The 19558-nt window shown below is 40.3% G+C and overlaps 3 protein-coding genes across 3 annotated transcripts; 1 reads left to right on the top strand and 2 right to left on the bottom strand.

Annotated features, from left to right (window-relative positions):
- Positions 1-874: 874 nt before the first annotated feature.
- rnf10 (ring finger protein 10) lies at positions 875-9982 on the bottom strand. Its single transcript, XM_028033363.1, has 17 exons — positions 9420-9982; positions 7675-7859; positions 7367-7572; positions 7127-7217; positions 6831-7015; positions 6550-6686; positions 5665-5819; positions 5378-5503; positions 4233-4461; positions 3922-4055; positions 3655-3772; positions 3446-3547; positions 3235-3372; positions 3069-3154; positions 2936-2993; positions 1929-2093; positions 875-1843 (listed from the first exon to the last, which is right to left on the bottom strand). Exons 1-17 carry the CDS (start codon positions 9580-9582, stop codon positions 1770-1772), a joined length of 2352 nt encoding a protein of 783 aa, XP_027889164.1. The 5' UTR covers positions 9583-9982; the 3' UTR covers positions 875-1769.
- A 1375-nt stretch (positions 9983-11357) lies between these two features.
- On the bottom strand, positions 11358-13859 carry pop5 (POP5 homolog, ribonuclease P/MRP subunit). Its single transcript, XM_028033382.1, has 5 exons — positions 13591-13859; positions 13376-13518; positions 11940-12089; positions 11770-11853; positions 11358-11693 (listed from the first exon to the last, which is right to left on the bottom strand). The coding sequence occupies exons 1-5, from the start codon at positions 13683-13685 to the stop codon at positions 11587-11589; spliced, it is 579 nt and encodes a 192-aa protein (XP_027889183.1). The 5' UTR covers positions 13686-13859; the 3' UTR covers positions 11358-11586.
- A 52-nt stretch (positions 13860-13911) lies between these two features.
- Positions 13912-19092, top strand: unc119b (unc-119 lipid binding chaperone B). Its single transcript, XM_028033379.1, has 5 exons — positions 13912-14281; positions 15590-15703; positions 16493-16601; positions 16688-16860; positions 16958-19092. The coding sequence occupies exons 1-5, from the start codon at positions 14047-14049 to the stop codon at positions 17068-17070; spliced, it is 744 nt and encodes a 247-aa protein (XP_027889180.1). The 5' UTR covers positions 13912-14046; the 3' UTR covers positions 17071-19092.
- Positions 19093-19558: the final 466 nt, after the last annotated feature.

Genomic DNA, 19558 nt, shown 5'->3' with positions numbered 1-19558 from the left:
AGATTACAATTTTAGTCATTAAATATCCAAGATAACACTACCCATCTAATGTACACATACTGGAATTGTACTTTTTGTGAGCCTAAAGCTGAGAGCAGAGACTGTGATTAATTTCAGGGTTGTTGTTTTTTTGGTCGGTGTGTGTTAAAGGAGTTTTTATTTTATTTTAAACAAACAAAAAAATACCTTCACATAAATTCAAATTGATAGATTTACAGAACAGAGGAAAACATCTTGAACCAATTGGAAAACGATAAAACATTAATAGTATCATGAGGGAGCAGAATTAAAAAACAAATCATTTGCGATAACGTATTTCTAAAAGAACATGTATTTTGAATAATAGGCTAATTAATGGCAAAAAAAAAATCTTTAGTGACACAGATACCCCTTTCTTTCAAAGGCATACAAAAGACTGAAAATTTTAGAATTCCCCACAAAATGGCGAACTTCAACACATTACCCGAAGTAATGCAAAATTAAAAACAGTAAGACTGCCCGAGAACCCAATTTAAAAGAAAGGTGAATAAAACGTATCCAATAATCCGAAAGATGTTGTGACGTGTTAGCTTCTAACTTCCGGTTTCCAACGAATGGAAAATAAATAACTTTACATACATTTGGATAATTAACTTGATACAAATTAACAATCTACTATAGTCAGAAAAGTCATCATCATCATCAATGGTATGCAAAAAATGAAGTCTCAAAGAATAACTTGGATGTTAAATTACTACTTTGCAGCAGTTTACCACTCACTGGTGAACGGCCAGTGACAACTTTGCCTGCTACACGGCGGGCGTTATCAGCACTGCCCTCGTGTGGAACAAGAGCAGTACTGCATCAATATGATTTCCGAAATTACAGCACACGGTTATAATTGTGCATAAATCTTTATTTGTTACAACATACTAATTATGCTGTCTACCCCATAAACCTGCTCAAAAATATAGGTGAATTGAAGAACCCTCAAAGAAAAAAAAAAATCCATTTCACCTTTAGCACGAGTTCAAATCTCAGCAATCCTCCAGCTCCGCACAACCTCCGACACACACAAACTAATTTCAACTGGGGATAATGATAAAGTTGGGGTAAACATTCCCAATCAGAAAATGAAGCAGGACAAACTGAAGGAAAAACAAAGTGCGTGTTTCAGCCTTCTACAAGCAGAGACGCTTTATAGAGTGAACAGAACTTATATTATTTTAATTAACAATACTGTTTTCTTTCTTGTACTACAAATAGAGCTAGAAAATACAACAGCTCCATCTTTTCCAAAACTGTTTGGAAGGCAGGCGTCCAGGATGATGTGGTGTAGGTGCAACATACCTGCAGCTGGCTGACTGCTACTCTAGTATGAAGCACCTCCGCATGACCTGGCCTATATTATTATTAGTAATACGCCCTAGGTGCAATACTCTGGAAGCTGTGTCAAACTATGTACTTGGAAGATATGAAAAGCCTGAAAGCTCGAACAAATATTAGAAGACAGCAACTTGTTAGATTTGTTTACTTTGCATCGGAACTGCAGGGTTACCCGGAAAGCTTTCAGTGTGATGGGTCCCGGTTGGACAAAAAAAAGACAAACTGCAAATGAAACTGATGGGAAGACAACTAAAGCAACGGGATCTGAAGTAATGTGAGCTTTGGCTACTCGGTAAGTCCTACTTTCATAGCTTAGATTTCCAACATGTCTGGGGAGGAAAATAAAACACAAGCAGCGGGAAGATCCAAAGAAACAAAATCATCAAATTAACTTTTTTTTTTTTCTACTTTGTGTGAACCATGGATGTGCTGAAGAGAAGTTTCTGTTTCCTCTTTTTCTTCTTCCCTCCCTTTTCATCTGAAACACAAGATTACGAGAGAATGAGGGAATGCGCGTCAACCGACAGCCAATCGGATCGTCGGGCGATGGCACGGTTGCTGACCTGGTTCTACCACAGGCTGTGGCGGGGCAGGGGGACCGCTGTCCAGCTGCAGAAGGGCCTTCTCGAAAGCCTGACTGAAGGAATTCTGGAAGCTGGGCACGGGAACGCGATCCGAGCCGTCGCTCTCACCGTCGCTGTCTGCCGCTGGGGGGGCAAGCAGCTTGTCTGCACGGGAGAAAACGCAAAAATTCTCTTAAAAGGATATGTACTAACAACATATATAAAGTTCATGACGTTTTGCTTTCACCGATGTGCTTCAACTCAAACTCATCAAACCATCTATTATAGAAAATTAAAGTAAAAAAGTTTTGGCTTGATGATTATTTAAAGCTGATGGAAGTTTTTTTTTTTTTTTTTTAAGAACCACTTTTGATGCATTTAAAATGAGTTACACCAACAAAAATCCAGACCTACCATTCGTAGATATTAGTGAAATTATTACACAACGTTGGCTGGAAACAATCCTATTAGTCGAAACATGGATTCAGCTCCTTGACCGATTCATGTTTTGCCTTTTCCAACCGCAAACTTAAATGTATTTTCATTAGGATTGAATGTGATACAGTAACTATCAAAAGCAGTGCAACATTTCAAATTGGAAGAAAAATTATAACATTTTATCATTTTATGATTATGTTTTTTTTGGAGGGTTTTTTTTAGAAAAATGATAACATTTTTCTAAAAAAAAAAAAAAAAAAGAAACAAAAGAAAACCTAAAAACTGACACAGATATGCCTTAAATTTCATTTAATAAAATTTAACTGCAGCTGGAATTGGAGTGTTTGCTTGGTTCTGCAAAGTTGTTCAAAACCTTCACAGTTATGCACTGGGTTATATTAATGTAAACACAGGGAGGGTCTGTAACTCCAGTCCTGCAACTTTTCATACACTTCTGCTCCAACACACCTGAATCAAAATGGCTGACTGGGAAAATTGAAGGGCTAAAATGACTCTTTTTTTTTAAACATCAATAATTGGTTAACAAATGATTCTTTGGTTTGTGTCACCTTTCTTTGGAGTGACCCTGAGCCCAGCATCAGCTCTGGCTTTCCCATCTTTCAGCATCTACACAGAATTAACACATGGAGTTAATTACTTCGTCGTCATTGGTTGATCTACAAATGTTCGCTGAACACACACCTGTGCAAAGGACATGCAGTGGGAATCGTCCTCCACGCTACCCACAGTGGGCGAAGACACACTCAGACTCGGGAATCTAATCCCATCTGAAAAGAAGGAGGAGGGGGAATTTAGAGGAAATTTTATAACGTTTATAACAAGGATAAAACCTAAACGGGAATCTTACCAGAGGAAGGGCTGGTGCTGAGGGGGGATGGAGGAGCTAAAGTAAAATCGGGTTGGATTGGTGGGCTGCTGTAGTGGGGGGGTGAGCCAAATGCTGGGAAATGATGAAGGTTCTCCAGTCCGATATGTACCTCGGGATCTGAAGGGACAAAAAGAAACATCAACCCGGAATCACACAGCGAGTTCTACGGGCTTAAAGTGGCTTCCCTTACATTTCCCCTGCTTCTTGTTCTCCTCCATTTCAATGCGCTTCTCCCTGCGTTTTTCATCCCTCGCCTTCTTCTGCCTCAGGCGCCTTCTCTTCTCCAAGTCATCTAAAAGTTTGACAGATAACTTTGGTGTAAAAAAAAAAGTCTTACAAGCCGAGGGTGAAGACTGTTAAAACAGTAAATAATAATTTTAAAAAAAGAAGTGTTCAAACCAGCAAAAGTGTCCAGAGTTTCTTTGGACAGGATCGGCGGCTGCAGGGCCAACTCGCAGATGCTGAATTCGCAGGTGAGCGGCAGGTGAGCCAGATAGCGATGCCGACGACGGATCTCCTGAAATAAACCAACGAAACGGTTTTATTTGTAGACCTAAAGCGAACATGTTGACATAAAGTAAATGCACTTTTTCGAAAAATAGAAAAGAAGAGCTTTAAATCAACTTATTTTCCACAAGTATTTCTTAATTATTTTGTTTTGCTGACCTCATTGACTGTGTGTCCTACTATCTCCACCACTGTGGCGGTGATGGAGTCGGGACAAGCCTCCAAGCTGCCGTATTCACGCAGTAGGCAGCGCACGTTGATGGGATGCAGGAACATCTGCTGGCAGTCGTCAGCTGGAAGAGACAGAAAAAAACCCAAAAAAACCCGCAATTAGTTAAAACCAAACTCTAAAACACACAATCTAATTTCTTGTGATTTTCTTTTTTTACAAAATTTTGAAAAACAATGATAACAAATGATGAAGATGATCTCTACACATATGCTGTTGGACAGGAGAGGGAATTGCACACCTTGGTAGAAATAGTAGTACGGTCCGTGCACCACAGCAGCAGAGGGGCGAGCGGACTCCGCCTGATTGGCTGGGCTCTCTTCCTCCAGCTGGGGCTCCGGCTCAGCCTCGGGGGGCTCCTCCAGGACGCTCTCCTGGATGGCGTCGGGACAGCCTGGCAGCTCTGCAGCTGTGTCCTCTGGGAACTCTGCCACCTCTTCGTCAAACGCTGAGGAGTACTGCAGCACAGGCTGCAAGAGAAATGAGGGATGGAGTCTTAATGTAGAATTTACAGATGCAAACAATTAATCAACTTGTGATTAATTGTCAGTTAATGGTTTAATTAGATTAAAATTAGTTCCAATCAAATAACTAATAACGTCCTCTGGCTGACATCCAGCAGAGGGCAATGCTGGTCATCTTTAAGCGGAGCCGTTGACACAGGATTAAAGATGGCAAACCATATCAGAACGGGAAAGAGAAACGGTAGAAACAGAGTCCGGTTTGGGACGGAAAATGCGCTCTATGCGGTTCTGTTTAGAAATATAAAAACTTGATAAGCTCCTGAAGTTTCGCCTGAATAAAGCGTTATTCAGGCGAGCTGCAAGCCAGAGCAGCTCAACTTCTGCATGAAAAATTGCCGGGAAAAAACCCCCAAAATCAATGAGCACAGGTGATTTTGAGGACTGTCATGAATTAGTGCACTTCATGGAGCGAAGTTTTAACATTCCTGGAAGAACCACAGACGGTACTTCTCTATGAACATCTCTCGCTTGTTGGGGAATTAAGTGTTTCACGTTTTATTCTTTTCATCTTTTATTTTTCTATTCAGCACCCAAATAAGTTCCTTTTTTGTTACATTTTATAAATATAAAAGCTTAATAATGTGAGAAAATGTAAAATTGTTTTAGTATTTAATACAGCTGATACAAAATAACATTTAATTATTATTGTTTTAAATTACGCATATTAAGAAAAATGTAACCCTTCTGTTGATGCAGGACAAAACTCAGGTTTCATTTCATCATTAGTCGATCGATAAGACCGACTTTAGATTAACTCATTTATCGATAACTTGCAACCCGACTAAGAACTGTAGATAAAAGAAAGTTAAAATGCAAGGCACATATTCTGATCCATCACAAGACAAGGCGTTTCTAGAGTTACCTTGGCGCTGATGGTAGTGGTCACCACCTCCTCCAGAGGGGAAGGAGGATCGTTCAGAATCAGTGAGGACAGGTCAGGGGTTTCTGCATTAGCCACTTGATGCTTCAGCAGAGTTTCCTCTTGTTCCTATCATCAAGAACATTCAAACAATTATGTGCGTGTGTGCTTTTATAATTTTATATCCTTTAGTTGCTGCTCCTTGAAACGCAACATCTGTTTGTTTCGTGCAACCCCTGATACAGCTTTTTACAAAGTCCTTGGCGGTACGGGCAGGAAAACGGTTCTACCTGCAAAAGGCAGAGGGCGCTCTGGATGAAGCAGCCCTCAGGTTCCTCCTCCAGGCTGAGCTGAGCCTGGAGGATTCCCTTCTCCTCGGTTACCAAATTCAGGACCTGCGACGGGGACGTCAGCAGCAGCTTGGAATACTGGCTCAAAGAAGCATCTACAAAGAAAAAGATAAAAAGAAGTTACCATCATTCTCTGATGACAAATAAGAAACATTCCAACCTGTTCAATCATCACAAGTGTTGCTATGAAGTTAGTGATAATAGAAGAGTTTCTCTCAGTCCAGACTGCACTAAGAAGGAAATTTAAACTATTTATTTATTAAGTCCGATTCGTCTGGGAAGGAGTGGATGTGTAATCGTGCTCTGATGCGGGTCAGAACAGCGAACATAAAAACCTTGGTCTCGGTTTGGTTGAAGTGAACTCCTGCGCGGTTAAAATGCATATGTGATCGCCAGGAGGACCGGAGACCGCTCCAAAAGCAGGAGGCGGACTACAGCGCAGAGCATTCTGGGTAAATGCTGCCAAAACAAACCCATGCTCTAGCATGAGCGGGAGAAATGTCTTGAGATCTTTTAACAAAGACAAAAGAGAAATCCTACAACTGCTAAAATCTGATGTTACTCCAGTTTTGTTTACATTTAATGATGAAGGAAGTTGCACTTATATTTTCGAACGAGGTTTTTATGTCGTTTCCTTCAGTAGCTCTAGGTGCAGCGCCACCACAGGTGAGGAGATGAACAAGTTTTTCAAAGGGTTTTGGTTTGTTTGACACAGAGCAGTGTGAAAGCAGATCCCACCAGCTGAAAATGCAACAAATGTTGCAACTTTGATCCCCAACTTACCGGACTATCAAGAGTGAAAACACCCTATGAAAAGCCACTTGCCTCCAAAGCGGACAGGCTCCTCCACCTTCACCCACTGGGAACTTGGCATAGCCACCAGAGCCCCCTTTTCTCTCCGCATCAGACGCATGGTGATTTCATCCCCAACCACATACTGCTTGGTTTCCATGGCAACCACACTGCAACAAACAACAACAACAAAAAAAACAGCTTACATATCGACACTGTCTGAACACGCTAAGCTACTTCTGTTAACAACTACTTAATTGTTTCAAAAGTAACATTAACTGCATCCCTTCTGCAGCTTCTCTCTCCTCATTTACCTCTTCAGGTCAGCGGTGTGCACGGCCTCGTAGCAGATGGGGCACTTGGACCAGCTCTTGTCGCTAAGAGACAAGTAGTGGAGCATGCACGGCCAGCAGAAGATGTGTCCGCACCGTGTGATGCGAGCCGCCACAGGAGGATAGAGGCAGATGGGGCAAGACGGCATCTCATGGCTGTAGATGCGCTGCCGACGCACAGAAAATATCCGCCGTTACGCACTTTACCTCTTGTGGACATAAGCGGCTGACATTGTGAGTTTGATGTAAACAAAACGCTTGGATGGATCCATACTTACCACTTGCTGTACACAGTCCCAGTTGACCAGAGTGTCTGGGTCAGTGAAGTGAGCCTTGTAGTCCTGGTCATCAGTCACCACAAACTGGCAGCTGAAACACAAATACATCACAAGTTCAACATTAGTTTTCTAGTTCTAACCTCTTGACTGCAGGGCTGAAACGTTTAATCTGATTAATTGTGATTAATCGATAACTAAAATAATTTTCAACTCTACTTGACTACTTCAGGGTCTGCTTACTTGGCCTGGAGGAAAAGCTCCTTGTTAAAGGGCTTGTTCTTGTGGCCCCACTTGTTCCTGCGGCCCCAGTAGGAGTGGCCGCCGTCTCCGACGCCGTCATTGCCTCCGCGAGGCTCGAAGGTGAAATTTAGCAGGTGATTCAGGCTGATTTTTTTGGGTCCAGCAAACTGAGCCGGGCTAAACTCGGCCCGGCGGGTCTCTGCTACCTGCAGACGCGCAAATGAGAAAGTTAGGCTCAAAGAATCTGCGTTTTTTTTCTTCTTTTTTTTCTCCCCAACAAAGAGAAGATGAGGATGGAGAACACGAACCTCCTCACGTCGTCCTCCGCCCGTGACTCCATACTGTCGTCCTCCGCCTCTCTGAGGAGGTCTCTTGTCGAAATTCTTGCTTTTCTGTGAATTGGTGCGGCGAGGGCCGGGGAAATTTTCAGCTTTGGGAAAGGAGGGCTCTCGCTTCCGGTTGTAGCGCTTAGAGCCCCCATTATTTTTACCTTCTGAGACAGAAATAAAAAAATAGGTTAGATGAGGCCATGTACATAGTTATTTTCATAGCTGCAGTACATTTTGACCCTGGGGCGACTTAATGTCTCAAGCTCCCTTTTTGCTTTTTGCTTGGACTCCTGGTGGCATCATCGATTTAGAGGACCTCAATGTCTGCAGAAACGAAAGAAAACTAAATAAAATAAAATATTGAGACGCTCTCGTCAACCTGCTCCTTCCCCACCTCTTGCTGCACACTGCTCAGCTGGTTCCTTAATGTACGATAAGAATTTTTCAATGCTAAAAATGTCAAGTTTTAGCATTGAAATTAAAAGAGCACCACCAATCAGTCTTATTAAGTTAATCTCTTTTTTAAACATTTTCCGACTGCAGGAGCAGATAGCCCTACCACTCAACCAACAAAAGCAGATCATTTTGCAGCTATTACAAGGTAGTTACACTTGTTTCTCTCTAAAGAGCTGAATGGCAAACAAATTACCAATCTAGAAAATTACAAAAAAAATTTATAACCACTTCACAATATCAGCAAAATGTCCAAAATACAAAAATGTGGCTGAGCATTGTCGTGACAATGTGATTTGAGACAAACACTTAACAGAACTGAGTTAATATCTTTCTGTTTTGGGTTCCTTTAAAATAACAGATCCAAAATGGTGAGTAAATAAAAATGAAAAAATTAAAATAAAATCATTATTTTTGTGTCAACAAAGAGGCTTTACTGAAAGAAAGCTACTACAACTAAGCTGCAGTAGCTTAATACATATTAATATTGAATACAATAATGCTGGGATAACAAACAACATTTTAAAAAAGTTAACTGTAATAATCAATATTTTAGCATGAGCGACAGGAACTGTCACTGTTCTAAAATAAATAAAGTCGTGTCATTGTTGCTCAAATGTATTTATTTTATTTATTTTTAATGTAGCTAATTAAGGAAGCTGCTGACCTACAGTACTTTGGATTTTTTTTCCCAGGTAACTGTAAGCCGCTAATCATTTAATGAAGCAAAGATTGGTTAAAAAATGTTCAACTAAAATAAATAAATATTAATATATAAGGTAAAAAATATTTTTTTTTTCTCTCTCTTTTTTTGTGTTTTATTCTAGGTGTTTGTGTTTTATTGGTTATGTTTTATTTTATGGACCTGTACAGCCCTTCAGGTCACTTGGGTGTGTAAAGTGCACCGTGAATAAAGGTTAATTTATACTGGCTTCCATTCAAAATAAAATGAACTTTCAGTGATTAATAAGTTGAACTGGTGAGTTTTAGCTGTCACGTGTGGGAGAGTTGTGGTATATTAATCCGGGGTATACGATATTACATGTAGAAAAGCTGTATGCTTGTGTCAGCTGCAGCTCTGACTGCTGCTGGCTCAAATGTTTTGATGGCGACGTCAGTCGCTCCGGATAAACAAGCTGTGCAGCGCTGCTGCTGCTGCTGCCGCTGCTGCTGCTGCTAGGCCCCAACAGGCCGCGGGGAGCGATGGGGTTTAGCTGCAAATATCCAACAGCTTTACAAACACAAGGACGAATTTTTGAGTGTATTTGTACCTGCTTTGGGCTTAGAGTCTCCAGGCGGCGGGCCTGTGGAGCTGGAACGGGGCGGAACCTTGTTGCTGGTGCTGCTGCTGGGGTTTTTCTCCATGTTTGTCTCCGTGCAGTGAGCGCTGTTCGGGCCGAGCTTCTGGCAGAGAGCCGCCGAGCTCTCTAGCATTAAACGGGGGAACGGGGGGCAATAACGGGTTGCAGTGAGTGCGGGTCAGGCGGCGAAGGCCCTGATTCATTTCTGTCAAACGCGGAGACCCCATCACGGCGACATCTTGACCATAAAACAAACCAGAGAAAAATAAAGAGACACGGTTATGGCGTCTCAAGTCGTGAAGCCTGGCAGAGGAGAGGACGAAAGCTCGCCAAACGGGGCCAAAACCCCCTCTGACTGTCGGGTTTTTGCTCGTTAAGGAAAACAACGTGCCCCTAACAAGGCGCTAAATGTCTTCCAGAAGTTGGAAAACAACCCAATTTGGGAATTTTAGCCTAAAAACGAGGTCCGTAGTAAAGAGCGTGCACTAATGGCGACGGGTCGCCAGACAGGAACCTGAGAGACCCGGATGTTTCTTGTAACGCTGCCAGCCTAGTTAGCAAAGATAAGACCGAGAAACTCTGGGAAATGTAGTAGAACTCCACTAACGATCTGAAAGCCCCCCAGTCTTTGAGAAAATGTAGAAATTACAAACCTGTTAGGTTTAGAAACTTCCTAACCTTCCGGCCCCCCATAGGAACTGTAATTCTCTGTCATTTTCTGTGTTTGATATGACGTAAAGCACTTTGAAATGCCTTGCTGCTGAAATGTGCTATACAAATAAAATTAGATTTGATTGATTGATTAATATTTGTACACACCGCCTCCACCGTTATAACTGGTTAAATATGTATGAACAGTTTTAGTGTGGAAATTTAAATCAAACCCCTAAAAACTCCTAATTCAGGGTCCGTTTACTCAGTACAGGTAAAAAATAAATAAAATAAAATAAAAAAATCAATGAATAGTTTTTAGCACAACCACAGTTGTCACTATGTTAATGGCAACCATAAATATTCCTGTAAAATGAATACTCTCGTAAATTTCAGTGTTACTTTTATAAGGTGATTACCATCTGGAGACCTTGTTTCACTAATGCATGTCTTCCTGTTGCTTTAACAAATTTAGCATGATGGTCAGGTTTCTTAATTACCCCTATGCAAAATTTTAAGGATAAGAGAATATGCTTTTTAGGGCAGATGTTGATTAACCTATCAGGAAATCTCCATTGGAAAATAGCTCATTCAGACAAGCCAGAATCTACTGTGTAATAACAAAAAAAGTTCAAACAACTTGAACTGCTACAAACTACTTACCTTGTGACCCATTTCAGTATATGTATTCATTCAAAACAACGCAAGTTCACCAGATGTAGCGTTAATAATTACAGCAGCATGTGGGATTTTGTGTAAAAAATAAATAAATAGAATTTTAAAAAGAAGTCATGGTAGTTTCTCCTCAATAAATACATGTACTCACACTGATTTGTTTTTTCTTTCATCTATCTACAATTTAAATCAATTATTTTAAATGACTGTAAATGCAAACACAGTGGGAATCTCCAGCCATTATGCTGTTCTAGAAAGAAACCAGCCATGTCCCAGATCTGAATGTGTACAAAGGCATAATAAATCTATGTAAAATCCGCGTTAAGACTTTTGTCATTTTTGTCCAGGAATGCCAAAATCTGAAGTGTACTGTCCTTCTGAACAAAAGCCAGTAATAATAAATATTATGTTGTTTTCTACTGGTATAACAAAATCTAGCCGTTTGCTTTTACTGATGTATTTACCAGTAAACACCACTGAATCTACAGCTGTTTTTTGTGAGTTTGTGCAAAAAATAATGTAAAAAACAAATAATTACATACTATGACAAGCCTCTTCTTTAAAGAAAAAAAAAATGTCATAGACAAAACATAAATACCTTTATTACTTAAAAATGTCAATCTTCAAATTAGATTACAATATTATTTTTAACATGCCACAAAACTGATATTTTTATGCTGACGTACTTTCAAGAGAAATTGTAGAATATTAGCCATGCTGCTGTTAGGTCTGCATAATTATTCAAAGTTCGATGTTTACATAGCCACTGAGAAATCCTACAAAACGAAATAAAAGAGAGATTCTTGGTTCCTTATTCTCCATCCTCCTCTTCACTATCAAGCTCATCCTCCAACGCTTCGTCGCCTCCACCTGTTAGAGAGCAGCTTAGAATTGCTTTTTGAATCTGTCTTTTTTCCTCTGAAAAAAAAAAGAAAGACATCGGATCAAACCAACATTTTCCAGAAAAAATTGATCAATTTCATTAATTCATTACCTTCATTTTTACATTTAGGGAGCATTCGATGGAGCTGCCGGGTGTTGTATCGGATCAAAAACTTCTGACATGTTCTGATTGTTCCTGTAGAAAAGTAACCACTCTAAAGTCGATGGAGATTTTAATGTATTTCAGTGCTATTTTGTGTTGTTTTTTTTTTTACACCTCACCTCCAACGTGCAAACAGTTGAAAAAACATGGAATTATTCGTCCACGACATTCAATACTTGTAATGAATGGCAGAGCAGACCAGAGGAGTTTGTAACAGTCTTTCGGGAAACGGAGAAATACAATTCCAGTGTGGGCATTCAGATATTTCACTGAAGGAAAAAAACAAGCAAACAAAAGACAGAGAGAAATGATTAAAGTGTCAGTGAATCAAATTCCAGCACCAGGAAATTAAACTACCATCTCAAATTTAGACCGGTGACAATACACGCGCAATGTTTTGAGTTCAGGAGTGCCTTCATATATCAAAGGCGAAAAAAGCATTTAGGCAAGCAAATGTTCCAACTTTTCTGGATGAACAAGCTGTTCCTCTTTTGTTCACTCTTGTCTGACAGCAGAGAGAGATGTGTGTAGTTCAAATTCCTTATGCAAAGCACACTGTCAAAGTGTTATGCAAAGTCTTTAAAAAAAATCTCAAGGAAACTTAAAATCATCTGCAGATGGTTTTGTACATTTTCAGAATTGCAGAAAATTCGTGCTAGTGCTAAAAAACGCTAGCACCCTTAAAAGAAAGCCATTCTTCAGTTATATCAACTGTATATCCCCTTTAATGACATTAAATCACAATTTGAAAGACAATTTAGTTCATTCTGATACTGGAAAAATATTACCCACCAGATGCTGGCCCTATTCACCAGTCAACCGGTTTTACTTTTGCTGTGATCCCTGTGCACAGTGCCCTAACTCATCAGACACAAAGTTTAATGTTTTCTTTAATACTTAACAAGTCCAATTCTTGTCTATACCTCCATATGGAATGGTTTATTGGTTGGACTTCTTTTATTGCTGATTTGAACTTTTTGACCTTTTGTATGTCTTGTTTGTTCAATGCTTTAAAGAATACAATGCTACATGTTGCAGTGTTAAATTTTATGGCATATAAATGCTGTGGTGAGCTCCATTTTGATCTGGAGGATACTTGGAAGGCAATGTTTGGTCAGATTATTGAAAGGATAATTTCAATAATCTGACCAAACATTGCCTTCCAAGTATCCTTGTCTAACCGTTTCAATTGGTTTAGGTACTTGCATTAATTCTGTTTTCACTTTTGATTCTGGTGAAGAAACAGATGATCTCAAACAGTTCGTGGATTTTAGTTGCACAGTAAAAACCACATGCTGGTCAGAGCCCCTGAGCTCTATTTTGTCTCTGCTCATTTTGATGCTCTTTAGCTGAACAGCTCCTGTTAAGAGCAAGATACGAGTCCTGATTTCAATTGTGTCAATTTTATCCCGTTGCTCTGATCTACCAATCCCTACTGACGAGGATTTCACATTTACAATGAACGGTCACTGTTAAGTGCTATTTTACTGCAGTACGCGGTCTAAATCAAGGAAATAGTCCGACCCCTCCATGCACTGATCCACTGACAGCTTACCGCAGAATCGGATGCTGCAAAGAGCTGCCCCATAGTCACCGTGAGTGCGGGCCACCGCTGCCTTCACGGTCCCCTTTACAGCTCGATCGTCCAGCTTCAGCAGGTCGCGCCTGTCGGATACATTTATCTCACACAACAAATGCCTGCCGATATAAACAGAGAACATCAGAGACGTATCTCAAACACACAAAGGCAACCAAAAGCACGTGTTTTACCTCGACTTCACCCGCACCATCGTTGCTTCTATTTTTTCCGCAGGAACTTCCGTCAACAAAACTTTTGCGTCAAGCCGTCGCGCGAGCGCCACCATGTGGACATCATTGGGAAATGTCGGATGCCTTTGAGACCGTTCACAGGCGGCCAGGAGTCTAAAAACCGTCTGAGCTCATATTCAGACGAGAAGCGAACGCTAAACTTGTGTCAAAACATATAGAATATGATTAGTTATCTCAACTCTCAGTATACAGAGTCAAAATACAAGCGGGGCGATCTGAACATTAAACCATTCACACCCCTTTTGGTAACCATGGCAGCCTCAATCGCTTCCAGCCAATCCCAGCCTCGACTTTTCCATCTCCCTCACGCTTTACGCCATCTTGAAATTACGGCTTCGGTTAGTAAAGTGCCTGAAACACAACAAAACTGCTCCTTTTGTCGCCTCCGTGGGCGATATGAGCAGTTCTCGAAACAAACCGTCACAGGCAGCCGGGAAGGGGCAGAAGGACGCAGGCAAAGCGGTGGAGAGCAGCAACCGGGACAGAAAGGCCGGCGGAGGAATGCTGAGGAAGCTGAAGTCGAGGCGCAGCCACACGGATAAGTGGCCTTCGGTCACAGAGGATGAGCTCCGGGCTTTAGGAACAGATATCTCCCCGGACCATGTCCTGGGTCTGCGGGTTGTCACGGAAGGTATCCTATGAGCCCAATAAACGTGGTCTTTATAAGGTTTGATAATAGTAGGCTTATAAAAAATGTGCTAATTGTTACTTGCTAATGTTAAGTGAACCTCTGGTCGTCTCTGAAAGCGTAGACATATTAACAATTTGTATTGGGCACAATCTGTTATTCGCTTAAAATTGCCAGAAGGTAATGTAGTAATTAGGAGTTTTATAACTACTGCTAGTATGGGGTTTGGACTTTTTTTTTTTTTTCCAATCTGAGTCTCTGGCAAAACAGTCCCACAGCCTCATAGATCCTCCACCATACTGAACACTGTGTGTGAAGTGCTTATCTTTCACGGCAAACCCACTTGAAGAGTTTTTTTGTTTTGCTGAAACTATTAATATTGATTAATATTAGCCAGTATTAAGGTTAATATTCTCCGCAGCAGACCATTCTGCTGCGGAGAATATTCCAATAGTCTCCGCAGCATCAGACTGAACTTCTTTGTGGTCAGAGTATTTGACAGGAAGACAGAAAAAGTTTGGGTTTTTTTGGGTGGGGGGGGTTCCTGCATCATATGCAGTCATTTGATGTCTGGTGGTTGTTATGAAGACTTGCTGACCCAAGTATGGCTTTTTCTAACATCAACTTTAGGTTTATTTTACAGTTTATTTTTGACAAGCCAGATAATTATGGGTCCTTGTCCAATTTAGAGTTCAGTGACCAGAAGAAGTGGTTTATTTTAATGTTTTTTTTAAAAACTCATCTTCACCAGGGACCCCATAAAACGCCTTTATTTATTTATTTATTTATTGTGCTCTACGTTGTCTATCCTGCATAATTCTATTTAGGATCTCATATGAATTACAGCCCATCTGCTTCAAATCTTTTAAAACATGGTTAAAATGAACTACAAAAATGGGAAAGATTTGCTTGGATTTATTCCAATCTCCTCCTGAAGCAGCGATCACCCTGTCACATCATGAGTCTTTGCAAGAACCCTCCAAGTTACGGTAAATCCTTCCATTAGTCATCAGGTGCTCATTGGACTGGATTTTAATCCAGCATTTCTTGTTAAATGGGGGCTTTTCCCGGACCACACAACGAGTTGCTTTCCTTCTCTCTTGCTGCACTTTGGAGGTGTTGCATGGTCTCTCTGCCCTGCGGGAGAAGGTGCAGAGGTCTTTAACCACTACCTCAATATTCAAAGTAAAAACATGATTGAACATTTTGTTTGTGGGTTTCTCAAGAAAGGAAAAAATTAAAGCTAATTCCTAAGGACAAAACGGGATTTCCCAACTGTGGTTCTGATTCAGCTGTTCTCCGGTGTTTCAGACTACCTGTGCAGACCTGAGGATAATATCTACAGCGTTGACTTCACACGGTTCAAAATCAGAGACCTCGAAACCGGAACGGTTCTTTTTGAGATAGCCAAACCTCCAAACAGTGGTAAGTGGTGCATTCAGTTTACCCACCATGGACAGCTTGCTACTCCTAAATGCTAGGTGCAAGTTACAACCAAAGGTTATGGAGTCGTTTTGAGGGGCTTTCATACAGAGCGAGCTGCATCTACATGTGTCTCTATGAGGTCAACAAACATGAAAACAGCAGTGTTCCCTGTTAAATGTTGCATAAAAGTCTTTCAGTGTTTGTTTTTTTCCATCAACGAACTACAGACCCCTATTGTTTTTTTGTTTCTTTTCGGGGATGTACTTAGTTTTTGCACATAAGGTTTGATATTTTCTTATTTTTTGGTCCATTATATGGTGAAATGTAGAACCTTAGAACAGAACGAGTGTACACTTTCCAGAATTGTCCCTTAAATTTTACGTGACAGGCTGACAGAGATTAGTTCACAATTGTGAATCGGTTATGAAATAATTTCAGATTATTATTCCCTCAAATAACAAAAAGACGGCATTTATTTGTGTGTATACTTTGTTGAACCACCTTTTGCTGCAATAACACCAGATTTTTAATACCTGCCAGGGTTGGACATCTGGAGGTGCCCATTTTTTATACGACAGCCTATTTTAATAAATTAATATGTTTTAATGTAATTAAGCTCTGGCTGAGTGTGCAGGATTGTTGTGCTACTTGAAAGTGACCTCTTTCAGGTTCTCCCCCAGGGTTGCCCTGCATTTAACTCCGTCCTTTTCCCCCGTATATCTGACCAGTTCCACTCTGTGATGTGAATGATGTTTGCATGGCCTCCAGTGAATTCATTCTCTGCTTTAGGTAATGTGGAGAAAGACGAAGAGAGCGGGGATGCAGACTCCAGCGCGGGGCGTTTCGTCAGATACCAGTTCACACCCGCCTTCCTAAAACTGCGCACTGTTGGGGCGACGTAAGTGCCTGGACTCTCGGCCTAAAACAGTCATCATTCCTCACCGCTTAAAAACGGATCGCTGCTTTCTCTTTGTCCAACTGCAGCGTTGAGTTTACAGTGGGGGACCGACCCATCAACAGCTTCCGTATGATCGAGAGGCATTACTTCCAGGGACGGCTCCTCAAGAACTTCGACTTCGACTTTGGCTTCTGTATACCCAACAGCCGCAACACGTGCGAACACATTTACGAGTTCCCACAGCTTCCCGAAGACCTGAGTGAGTTTACGTCCCATCTTCAGAAATAGCAGATCACAGCCCTTCCTACACTTATCACCACGTTGACTCTCTTTGTGTGTCTTTTCTCCTGTTTCAGTTCGCCAAATGGTGGAGCACCCATATGAGACCAAATCAGACAGTTTCTATTTTGTGGACAACAAACTGATCATGCACAACAAGGCAGACTATGCCTACAACGGTGGGCTTTAAAACCTGACAGAAGAAATGGGTCTAGGATTTCTTAGCTGAAAAATTTCCTAGATTATACATTTCTAAAACTCCTTCCAAAACAGGGTGCAGAAGTGGTTTTTTTGTTGTCGTCGTTGTTGTTGTTGAAATTGTTAGAAACTGGACCAACTCTGCCTTACTACAAAAACACGGATCCATACGGAAGTACCTCGGGGAAGCTCAGCTTCGTGGACTCACAATAACTTTGCTCATGATTTCTGTATATCTGACTGAAGTGTTTGTTCTGTTCTGTGTTTTGGTTTGTCAGCCACGTGTCACGTTACTGCTTGAACCCTTCAACCATAAGAGTTCACGCTGTCTCTGCTGGAAGGGGACACTTTGTGTAGCAGATTGTTACCAATGTAATTCACTTAAACACATGTTTATTTAAATGACACGTTTCTACTGACAGTTGGATTTCCCGAGTGGGAAAAGCAAGCTTAATATTTCTCAAGTGTTTTTAACCTGCCGTTTGTTGAAGAAATAGCATGAATTGTGTTGATTTTTGTTATCGACTTGTGGCTTAAAATGTTATGAGTTATTTGAACTGTTTGTGTCTGTTTAGGGATCATTTCTTCCTGATTCAGAGTAGATTAGTTTTTTTTTGTTTGTTTTTTTGGTAAACTTTCATTCCATTTGAGGAAAAACATGAACTTCTCATGATTACGTCCTGTGAAACTGTGTCACCAAGTTTCCTTTTGTTCTATGAAAACTGGCAGAATCGAACAAGGTGAGATGGTGATAGACTACATTTCCGGTCACTCGCACATAATACATCAATTACCGCTTAGTTGCACGTTTAAATTCACTCTGATGTGGTTCTACCTGTTTAGTTCCTTGAAATCCATCCTTCTGGTTCAACAAGGAGGATTAATTTAATTAATTTCCATTAAAAACTTAAAGGGAACAAAGAAAGAACCCCTCCATGTACAACTCGGTGCAGAAATGCTTGGACATCCCCTACGTTTTTACTCAACAGCCATGTCATTTCTCCTCGGTTTGTACCTTAAAAGAGAAACATTTGTTTGATTGTGCTTATTGTGAAACTATTGGTGGCCTTTTTAAAATTTAGGGTGCCTATAAATTATTAGGTTGTGACAAACTAAACTCCCACCTGTAGAGCAGGAAAGTGCCTTAGAATCTGGTGTAAGTGGAAAAAAAAAAAATTTGTATAAGAAAGATTTGAACAATTCAGCAAGAATAATGGAAGTTAATTTTGCTCTACTGTCTTTTTATTATTCTCCACAAAAACCTTTTCTACTGCTGTCTTGTTTTCTAGTGTGTTACAGTTCATGCAGTCGTTCATTTTTAGAAGCTATTAGGGGATTATGAAGAAAGCCGTTAATAGTTTTGTTCATGCGACGCCTTTAGCACCGTCTCATTCTGACCCTTTGTGTCTGGCCTTTGGTGTTTGATGCGTTTAAGGTTTCTACACACAGGAGCAGCACTACTGTGGTTGCCGCAGAGACCTGTCCTGCTTTTTTTGTCATCCAGTATGGGAGTTGTTGTTTTGCTCAAATGCATTGAGAAGTGCAGGAGCACTCTCTGTTTTGATTGTATCTCTTTACACTGTTGCATAATATCCACTTTTTAAATTAGATTAGTATTGTAATAAATAAAAGAAAGACAGACTGCAAGATGCTTTCTCATCGGCATCTTGTTTCTCATTGTTGTCTAATTTTATCATTCTTAAACCATAGCCAAAATTTCTTCAGTTTAGAAGACATTTTGAATCAATTAATAAGGTGCGTCTGCATATTTAGAATATTAGCAAAATGTTAATTTAATTCAGAAAGTGAAACCTATTTGGATTCATTACCCAAATAGAAATATATATTTTAAGCATATGCTACAGTTAATTTTGAGGAATATATTACAGCCAAACGCCATATCTGAGTTTTTCAACAAATTGAAAAATTCATACAATTAAAAAATAATATTTTTAGTACAGAAATTTCCATCTTCCAAAACATATTGTCTTGTATTAAACAGTACATGCGCTCAGGACTTCGTCTGGCTTGTTTTGTACATATGACTACATTAAAAGGAGCGTGACATCTACTATTATTTTTATCATTGACCTAAGAGTTAGAATGGCACAAAACTCAACTTAACCGTGTACCAGTTCCACATTGGAAAACCAGTTGAATTTACAAACTTGGATCTTTGCAAATTCAGCCGGCTAACCACTTTTAGCAATTCAAGCTAATTAAAATGCATTTTTCTGCATTTTGTGAATGGTTGATGAGATTCACATCATCTGAAGAGCACTTCTGGTATCGACATGTTTCAGATCAAGTTTCCCATGCCGGCTTTTAAAAATCTGGGGTGGTATGAAACCTTCAGCTCTGCCATTTTTATCCAGACTTCAGAGTGACGGTTCTGTTAATACAATTAAAACAAAAAAAAAAAAAAATAAAAAAAATCAATTTAAGAGTGAAGCTGAAATTCAGGTTTAAACGCCATCAAC

Source organism: Xiphophorus couchianus, chromosome 12 (genome assembly GCF_001444195.1).
Source record: "Xiphophorus couchianus chromosome 12, X_couchianus-1.0, whole genome shotgun sequence".
NCBI classification, from domain to species: Eukaryota; Metazoa; Chordata; class Actinopteri; order Cyprinodontiformes; family Poeciliidae; genus Xiphophorus; species Xiphophorus couchianus.
The sequence above is the reverse complement of the archived record's forward strand: the minus strand, read 5'-3'. Positions and strand labels throughout refer to the sequence as shown.